The sequence below is a fragment of the Drosophila takahashii genome, chromosome 2L (genome assembly GCF_030179915.1).
Source record: "Drosophila takahashii strain IR98-3 E-12201 chromosome 2L, DtakHiC1v2, whole genome shotgun sequence".
Classification (NCBI taxonomy): Eukaryota; Metazoa; Arthropoda; class Insecta; order Diptera; family Drosophilidae; genus Drosophila; species Drosophila takahashii.
In genome coordinates, this window is record NC_091678.1 from 24,862,846 (window position 1) to 24,872,737 (window position 9,892).

General features: G+C 39.4%; 1 protein-coding gene across 2 annotated transcripts in view; it reads left to right on the top strand.

Moving 5' to 3' along the window:
* step (cytohesin steppke) overlaps positions 1-9,892 on the top strand; it is a 37,569-nt gene extending 27,677 nt beyond the window's left edge. For both annotated transcript variants that reach the window (XM_017146529.3, XM_044393415.2), the window contains exons 3-9: positions 1,151-1,283; positions 7,603-7,701; positions 7,827-7,926; positions 8,006-8,180; positions 8,829-9,034; positions 9,103-9,316; positions 9,383-9,892. In XM_017146529.3, the coding sequence (XP_017002018.1) occupies positions 1,151-1,283; positions 7,603-7,701; positions 7,827-7,926; positions 8,006-8,180; positions 8,829-9,034; positions 9,103-9,316; positions 9,383-9,535 (1,080 nt within the window). In that variant the 3' untranslated portion in view covers positions 9,536-9,892. The remainder of the gene's footprint in view (positions 1-1,150; positions 1,284-7,602; positions 7,702-7,826; positions 7,927-8,005; positions 8,181-8,828; positions 9,035-9,102; positions 9,317-9,382) is intronic.

The following is a 9,892-nucleotide window of genomic DNA, read 5'->3' on the forward strand; positions in this document are numbered from 1 at the left end:
GTAATTTATTCAAAAATAAACTAATATAAATGTGGAGAAAATAATATAAATGTGGAGATCAAGCTATTCTTTACTCGTTTATTGAACATCATTCTTTAAAAACATTTTCTGCTTACGCTCATTCTTTGCGACACGTATTGGGTATTAAAATTCCTCAAAATCATTCAAAGTCGTTGAAGTCTGGGCAGATCTATATTCCGACAAGTCACTCAGTATTCAATGAGAATTTCAATTTCGATAGACTCTAGGGAAGGTCCCAGTGATCTCATCGAGAATCTCAACGATCTTAGCAACTGCATGTATGACCAGTCATATGCGATGCGTGTAGGCTATTACAGTACTTGGGCAATTTGTCAATTGTATTTTATGGCGCTTAATTAACATTTCTCCCTTCAATTCGGTGGCATATAGACATATACATATACCCCCTCCCCAAGAGTCGGAAGGTCACTCAATGGGCCTGGGCTGTGAATGAGTACGGGGCAATTGATATGTTCCGGTCTCGTGGCTCTCATCTCATCGTTCATGCGTCAACTCAGCACTGTAGCAGCCTACAGATACAAGATACTTTCCGCACACACTTCGCTTCGGTTCGGGGGAATCTCGCTCGTTCCGCCTCTTTGGGCACCGCATCAAATTGACATTCTTCTGTCGGAATGACCCTTGAGTAAGAGGGCCCCGGGGCCATGCCCACTTCTTGAAGAACAGTAACCGCAGGCGATGTCTCCGGTTCAGTGTCAGGTAGTTCGTTAATTCAATTAAATCAACTTTGCATTGCGTTTTATGATGGCTGGGCTCTATTTCTATTTGGTATTTTGAGACCAATTTGAAAATGGTTTCAAGTGAATCTATGTCGTCGTTGTCGCTTTTTTATTTGGCGCCAGTCCAAAGGCGACACGGCACTGAGGAAATGCAAATTACCCGACTTTCAACTGTGCTTAGAATTTATGGGATTTTTTTTTATAAATATCGCACGCAGTTTAAACAGCAGCCAAGCCACTTGAACTTTTTAATTAACTAGGAATTGTCGAGTATTTGCATATGTATTTTTAGCAACACTTGTTTCGGGCACTTCCTTCTGTTATTTTTAAATTCCCAGCTGCGTAAATGCACGTGTTTAACCTTTCCGTTTCTGAATCTCTCCTTTCAGCAAATCAAAGATGAGTTGTGCGAGGTTGTCTCGGAAATGGAGGCGCTCGATGTGCCCGAAGACTGCAAGCATTCCAACAAGGATAAGCAGATGTCCATTGGCCGCAAAAAGTTCAATATGGATCCGAAAAAAGGTGAGTGAATGTGTAAAATTAAAAGGTAATGGGTTCTGCGGTTGTACTTTCCCCTGGAGCCCTCAGAAAGTCATTGTTCGATTTGGCTTGTAATTTCCCGATGACTCACTGCCAGCGTTTGAAAAGCTACGCTACTCTCGTAGTATTTTGTTTTGCTATTGCTATCGCTCTCTTTTTGACTAGAGCCGTAGCAGAGCCATAGCAAAATAACGAGAAAGTTTGTGCTCTGCTCTGCTCGTAGTTTTGTCGCTTCAGAAACTGTAGCAATAGCGGTAGCAGAAAATCAAGTCCTGTGCTCTGTGTAGCAGTAACGGTAGCAAAAAATTGATAGCGAGATGAGAGCCGAGCACTTGCTTTTTTTTCATGTGCTACGACTCTCGCTTGTGTTAGTTTTCTTATTTTCTGCACCTTTCTTATGCAGCGTTTTCTTTTTAATTGTCGCTTTGCCAGAATGAGAAAGAAAATATTTTCTGTCAGAATAAAGTGGTTTAAAATAATAAAATAAATAATAGTATTTTATTCAAAAACTAAAAATCAATAAAAAACGAATATTATATATAATCTCTAAAGATTATAAAATGAAAGACCGATTTTTAGGGGGATACGACCACAGCCTAAACCATAAGAGCTAGAGCAGCCAAAATTTTTCACAGTATGTCATTGGGGGCGTAGGCGCCCACTAAGGTCCGACATGTCCCCCCAGTGGCCCCAAACAGCTCCAATATCCATATTTAGAGCAAAAAATCATTAGATTTACTTAAGCTTAGCTTCTAAAGTGGTTGTACTTTCGAAATTTTGATTTTGCAGAATTTTAGGTATTGAAAGGGCCTAATTAGAAATCTAAAAGAAATTTCGATATCCCCCATAATTTGGGGGCTACATTAAAAATTAACTTTTCGATTTAAAAAATCTAAACCGCTGCTCCGATCGAGATGATTTTTTGGTAAATGGTTATTCTATGGCCCAAATGCTTAAGTTTAATTTTTTAAGTTTTTAACATTTTTTAAAGTATTTTTAACGAATTTATTTTGATTTCCTAAGTTATTGCGTTGCATTTTGTGGGAGCCCGCCGAGAGAGCGAAACCCAGAGAGCGGATGGCAAGCCAGCGACGGCCGAGAGAGCAACAGCCAAGAAATGGGAAGGGTAGTGCTGCAAGGAAAGGGGAGGGGAAAGAGGCAATTTAAGTTAAATTTGTTTTGGATTTTAAAAACTTAAACTCCGATCAAAATGATTTTCGATCAATAGTCAGTCCTGTGGATCAAATGCTTAGGTTTTATTTTTCATTTTGTAGCAGAAGTAAGAACCTTATTTAATTTCCACCATGGAAGAAAATAGAAAATTACTACAAATTCTGTAAGCAAAGCCAAAATGTTTCCAAGTTCAATATTAATCTTAAGATTCGAACTTTTGACCAAATACTTATGTACATATGTATATTTGGATATGTTTTGATTTGCTTATATGTATGTACAATACATGTACATACACACAATGTGTGTGTATGTTTCTATTTGAATGTAGATAATGTGCTGAAATACAAATAAAATAATTTATTTCCTTTTAGCCAATGCAAAATTGGAAGAGTTTAAAATTAATAATTATCAATCAAATGTGGAATCGGAAAATAATAAGTTACTTCGCTACTTTTGTATGGGATGTCAATCTTTTCGTGTGTGTACAAATGTTTTCGTTTCATTCAAAACAATAAATTTAAAAATAACAAATTCGAATTTAGAAACAAGTGTAAACTTGCGCGCAAATTAAAATTGCATTGATAACATTGTAACTGCACTCATAGAAATTTTTACCTAAATAGTAGAAAAGTCGCCCTAAAACCGCGGTCGCCCTAAAGCTACGAAAAATTTTCTTATTATACGGGTGGCTAGCCCTAAATATACGAAAAATCGCCATGGAAAATATTTTTTAGGGTTAGTTTTTCCAAAAAGGCCAATTTGCCCTGTTTTTTAGGGCGAAATTTTATGACGCAATTAGGGATGTCGAAATATTTAAAAATATCGTATCGATGATATTTTTTATTTAAACAAAAAATCAAAATGATATTTGATATATCAGAAAAAAAATATCTATATATCAGATATTTTTGATATTTTTGTTTTATTATTTTTTTTTTTTAATTTTAAGCTGCATAAGCAATAACCCCCAAACATTACCCCCCATACGATCTTAAATTATATTTTTATAATTTTTAGTTTATATATTTTAATAAATGAAAGAAAACAATATTTATTTTGGCTTTCTTTTGCTTTTATTTATAATATTAAAGTCAATTATTTCCAGCGCTTTTTTTTTCTTGAATTCTGAATGCTATGCTATGCATTTTCACTTGCCGAAAAATAAATTTTAGCGGCGCTCATCTTTCACATATGTATTTATTCTTGTCCCGATGAAAAGTGAGACCACTTAAAATTATCAAAAAAATGTGAAAAAAAAATCGATGATATATGATAATTATTGAAAAAAAATATCACGATAAAAATATTTATTTTTTCGTAAAAAATATCGATATATTGATATTTTGATATATTTTCGACATCCCTAGACGCAATAAATGGATACATACATGTAAAACATGTTATTTACATGTGTGTGTAGTTGACAGGTCAAGACAAGTGAGTAAGAATGGGTAGCCCAGCGGTCTAAGCACTCGCACTTTCAGCTTTGCTGTTTGAAAATACATGTCGTGGGTTCGATTCCTGTGTGAGTCAACACTTTTGTTTTTATTACAGTTTTTATTACTAATTAAGTTTTTTCGTTCGCATGTTAAATTTAAAGTAGTTTTAAAACCCTAAATACATATGGAAATTCTGAATTTAAAGACTAATTTATGCTAAGCATGCGAAGAAACGGCCCTAAGTATCCCAGCCAGCAAAAAATTCAAGTTTTTGTACGAATAACTTAGACCGCAAGAAAGTAAGATGTGTACAGTGTTTGTACGTTGCTTAGCGCGATGGGACTGTGGTGCAGCGCTAGAGCGTTAGACTCCAACTCGAGAGGCCGTGGGTTCGAACCCTCGTAGAGACCCCAAATGTTTTTCTCAAGTAAGTTGTTTTTTCTCCTTATATATAACTCCTTAATTCGATTACAAAGATGATTTTTCAGTTATAACCGGCAGTTATACAAGTCTGCTGCCTCCTGCCCCCAATGGCATCATCCGATATAGCAACAATTCAACAAATAAATTATCTGAAACGATGTTCGTGTGTGTGTGTGTATGTGTTGAGTCCAGTTCCCAGGAAAATATCAAAACCCCCCCACCCACCGAAAAATTAATAGATTTTTTTGCTTTTATTTGGTTTTATTTTTATGGCGATTCGCCCTAGATTTGTTGCCTAGTCGCCATTGACCCCCGTTTTAGGGCGATTTTCCCTGTTTTTAGGGCGATTTTACCGGAAAATTTCTATGAGTGTGATAGAAGGTATAAAAATGCACTTCTTTTACTTAGATCGCATTCATTTATTATATAGCTCTACCAGTAGTCTTCGGAATCTCTCTCTTGAAGAATCTTCTAGAAAGGATGTTTACGCAAAGGGTTTCAACAAACGCGCAAATAAGATATAAGAAAGTCCTGACAACCTAATTTCCAAACTGCAAACTAATTTTGAGCGAACGAAGTCGCTCCGGGTATAGCTAGTATAATATAATATATTGATTTTTAGTTTTTGAATAAAATACTATTATTTATTTTATTATTTTAAACCACTTTATTCTGACAGAAGCAAGCGAGAGTCGTAGCACATGAAAAAAAGCAAGTGCTCTGCTCTCATCTCGCTATCAATTTTTTGCTACCGTTACTGCTACACAGAGCACAGGACTTGATTTTCTGCTACCGCTATTGCTACAGTTTCTGAAGCGACAAAACTACGAGCAGAGCAGAGCACAAACTTTCTCGTTATTTTGCTATGGCTCTGCTACGGCTCTCGTCAAAAAGAGAGCGATAGCAATAGCATAGCAATATTTGTATTCATCTCGCTACTACGGAGTAGTAATTGCAAACACTGCTCACTGCGAATCAATATGCACATGTACGCGTATATTATTGCTCCAGAGCTCAGTGCAATTTAAAAGGTTCTTTCGCCATATAATCAGTCGAGATTCCCAGCTCCACAGCAGCTTATTTGGCAATCAGGAAGGGAGTGTCGCTCAAAGTCGTGAAATGTAAACTTTGCGAGTGCGATGATTTAAATGAATTTCCAATGACAACGGGCGACACCCCGGAGCAGCGACAATGAAGTCAGACAAAAATGCTTTATAATTGAGCTGATGAGCGGGGAGGGGCAGACCGCACCACAAAAACATGGAGTGGCGGAGGGCAGATTCACACCAGAATCTCCACGAATCCATGGAGCGTGCTCCGGCGCCAAAAGGCAAAATTACCATGCGAAATTGTCAAAGAGTGAGGATTGGCTGAACGGAGGGTCTTGTGGACACGTTCTTCCCATGATAATTTCGACGTTAATTTAATAACGTAATGAGTTCGACAAAAAATGCAGGGAGTGCAGTGGGAAGGCTGCCGAAGAAGATCTTCTGGGGATTGTCTATGTGGGTGAGGGGCGTTCGCTCGCTCACTATCTTAAAATACTGACAATTTTGACAGTTCGTTGACATCTGAAGTACGTGCGTGTGCGTCGACACCTCTTTCCCCAAAACTGGAATACCCTCAGCATGCTCAAGTGTTTAATTTAATGGAAATGTCAATGTCGCAATATTACCAAGAACTTGACAGGGGAGGATGCCATAGGGGCATCGTGCTAGAAGAAGAACCCAGAACAAGGACGTAGAAAAACGGGGTGGGAAGTATATGTACAAGATAGAGAGATAATTGGTGCAACCCATAAAAAGAGTTTAGAGAATATAAAGGAAATTCTTTTGTTAATTATTTTAATGAACATTTTAAAAACCCTTTCCCAGAAAAGTATTTAAATTGATATTATTGAGTTGTAAGGATGAATTAAATCATTTACAGGGAAATCGTTCTATTTTCGTATCGAAAGAAAGAGAGAGAGCTAAATATACACGTTCAACTTCACTTTTGGAGCATTCTCATGGGGTGACCCACATGTCATGTTTGCCTTCTAACCATTTCGGGAACATCTCAATTTCCCCACCGTATCTTGGCACATTCCACAACCTCCCTACCCTCCCCGCTCGGCCCACTCGTTTAAAGCCAATCAAATATTTACGTCAACCTCTCTTGGCCATAAATTACCGTCGACATGTCAAAATTAGGCCACGCAGCTTCCAACAAAAGACAGCACACATCCTGCCCAGCTTTCCGCATATCTATGGGGCGCACAATAAAAATGCTAATCCAAAGTGGGAGGCCTAGGGAGGTGCCTGTGCCGTAAATGGCGGAATAACAAAAGCCAAATCGAATCCCGGCCAGAGACGAGATGTTTTGTCATCGCTTATTAAAAAACTTCCACAGGGAGTCGATGGTGGTGGTCTCACTTTATCGGCCGATTATCAGCAATATACGCAAACAGATCCACACACGAACACTCAAATTAATGGCGCACAAATGTGCCATTCATAACGCTCAAATGATGCCCCCGAAGGAGGGGTTGTGGGGAGAATTGGGTGGGGGTGTTTGCTGCCAACTTGGCGATGTTAATCGCGCGTGAAGCTTCCGAAGTCACGCAAAACTTTCTGCCGTCGGGAAGGCAGGAGCGGATTTCTGCTAAGGACCTGCATTAGAGCAGGGGATCAAAGTTCTACGTCCTGTGGCTGATTTGTCATTATCGACATCATTTGTGTTATTCGATTTTCCCCGATGTCAATGCCGACTCCAATCGGAAAATCCAATCTCTGGGACGTCCGATATTGTGCTGGCGCCACCTGGCGGACAGTGGCATAAACTTTTGCCGCAGCAATTTCTTTTTTCTTATTTTCATACATTTTTGTTTACATTTAATAATTCTAGCAAACAAATAGTTGTTTGCGTGTGATTTGCTCGCGTTTTTCCAGCTTTTATCGGAATTGGTTGAGCTTCTTCATTGATTGGCAAATAATGACATCGTTATTATGGGCCGCTCCCACTTTATTCTGTCTTTATTTTTCCGTATTCCCTCTTTATTGAGATTGCTGTGGTTTATGTTGCGGGTCGCTGGCTTTGAGTGCATGCCTACATATATGGGTATATTATATGATTTGATTTGATTTCTTCTTTGTTGTGACTGGCGTGGCGGCTTGCTTTTCCGGGAACATTCGTGGTGATTACAAAGTCTTGGCTGCAGTTGGAGAACTCATATCTCAATATTCACAGACTAATACTAATACTCGATTTTCTTTTTCTTCCAGGCATTGAGTATCTCGTAGAGAACAGACTGCTGCGTCACGATCCCCAGGACGTGGCACATTTCCTCTACAAGGGCGAGGGACTGAATAAAACGGCCATTGGTGAGTTATCCTAACCAGAAGTCATTAAATTGACCTTGCTCTTATCACCATCGCTGAAATGAAAACAGAAAAAAGCAATTATACGCACTGCAAACATACATTTTAATGGCCGTTTTCTTTTCCAGGCGATTACCTTGGCGAAAAGAACGATTTTAATGAGGATGTGCTGAAAGCCTTTGTGGCGCTCCACGACTTCACCAATCTCATTCTGGTGCAAGCCCTCAGGTAGGTCCCCCACTCCCACTTGTAATTACCACTATCGCTAATGGCACTTTCCCCCCGCTCCACGTTTCACTTTCCACAGACAATTTTTGTGGTCATTTCGCTTGCCCGGCGAGGCGCAAAAGATCGACCGCATGATGGAGACCTTCGCCCAGCGCTATTGCCAACTGAATCCGGATATATTCACCAACACGGACACCTGCTACGTGCTCAGCTTCGCCATTATAATGCTCAATACATCGCTGCACAATCCATCGGTAGGTACCCAATAACCCTAAAAAAAGAGATGTTCGACAAAAAAATTAGCAATGAATTCAAAATACTTAAATACTACTTTTAAAGGTACTACTTTTTTATACGCATTGGTAATTTTGAACAATTTATGACATTATACCATTAGGGATTTGCCGATAAAAAAGAATTCAGAAAACTGTATTTCTTTGCATTAACCTCAAGTTCTTAAAAATCTTTATCGCCTACCGGATGTTGGGGGCAAGCAGTCAGGAAGCAGTTGCTCATGCCAAAACAGAAAGAAAACAAGAAAAACTAAAAAAGAAATGCCTGACGCGTGCCTCGGATCTGTCCTTCAACTTTGAAATTACATTTTTATTCGCTGGTTGTCAGCCAGTAATTATCGAGATCGCAGCATTTACTTCCGCATGTTGCCTTCTGCATTTGCTGGGGCCCAAAAGTCACTGAGCGTGCGACCAACCGATCTTTAGATAAATTACTTAATAATGAGGATGCTATAAATAGGGCAAGTGTAGAGAAATAAGATGCAAACTGCTGAGAACTTTATTGAGCACTTTGAGTTGGTTTTGATCAAACGAAAACTGCAAATTAAGAGCGTTTTTCATTAGCATTCTAATCAAATTCTAATCCTGTGTTTCGCTTTGTTTTTATAGGTTAAAGACAAACCCACCGTTGAGCAGTTCATATCGATGAATCGTGGTATCAACAACGGCGGAGATTTGCCCCGCGGCCTGCTGGAGTCCCTCTACGAGTCCATTCGGACGGAGCCATTCAAAATACCCCAGGACGATGGCAATGATCTGATGCACACCTTCTTCAATCCCGACAAGGAGGGCTGGCTGTGGAAGCAAGGCGGCAGGTGAGTTGATAGATGATGCCATGGGTGATTTCCCAACTAACGAATGCTTTTCCTTCCTTTTGCTGAAGATACAAATCGTGGAAACGACGCTGGTTCATTTTGAACGACAATTGCCTATACTATTTTGAATACACCACCGATAAGGAGCCGCGTGGCATTATACCCCTGGAGAACATATCGGTGCGCGAGATTCACGATCGCAGCAAACCGCACTGCTTTGAGCTGTTTGCCACTGGCGGTGCTGACATCATCAAGGCATGCAAGACTGACTCCGAGGGCAAAGTGAGTACTTCGTTGTATAGTGTTCAGATTAAATGCTAATTAACATTTTCTATCTCCCTATTTCAGGTGGTAGAGGGCAAGCATACGGTGTACCGCATGTCCGCTGCCACGGAGGAAGACCAGCAGGAGTGGATCAAGCGCCTGACGCAGTCCATCAGCCACAATCCGTTCTATGACATCCTAGTACAAAGAAAGAAAAAGGCGCTCAGCAAGAGTTAATATTAAGAAGGAGCTCGGCGCAACTTTTGTCTTGGATCTCAGTGAAACTCTGCTACGCGTGTGTGGCTGCTCTCTCCCCCTATTTAAACAAGTGCATATGCATATACCTAAATTATATAATTATACGTTGTGTGTGTGTGAGAATTTTTATGTTGAAGCAATGCCTCTAATTTGTTCACCTTGTGGCTTGCCCCAATCCCCAATTATGTCTTTGTATTCTGTTTGATTGACTCGAAACAAGCCATCACACGCCGACGCACTCCGAACCACAAACTTTGTCTCTATTGTTGTGATATAATTTATTTACATTAAGCTCAACCAATATGAATAATGAATAATATGAAAGATAACTGAAAA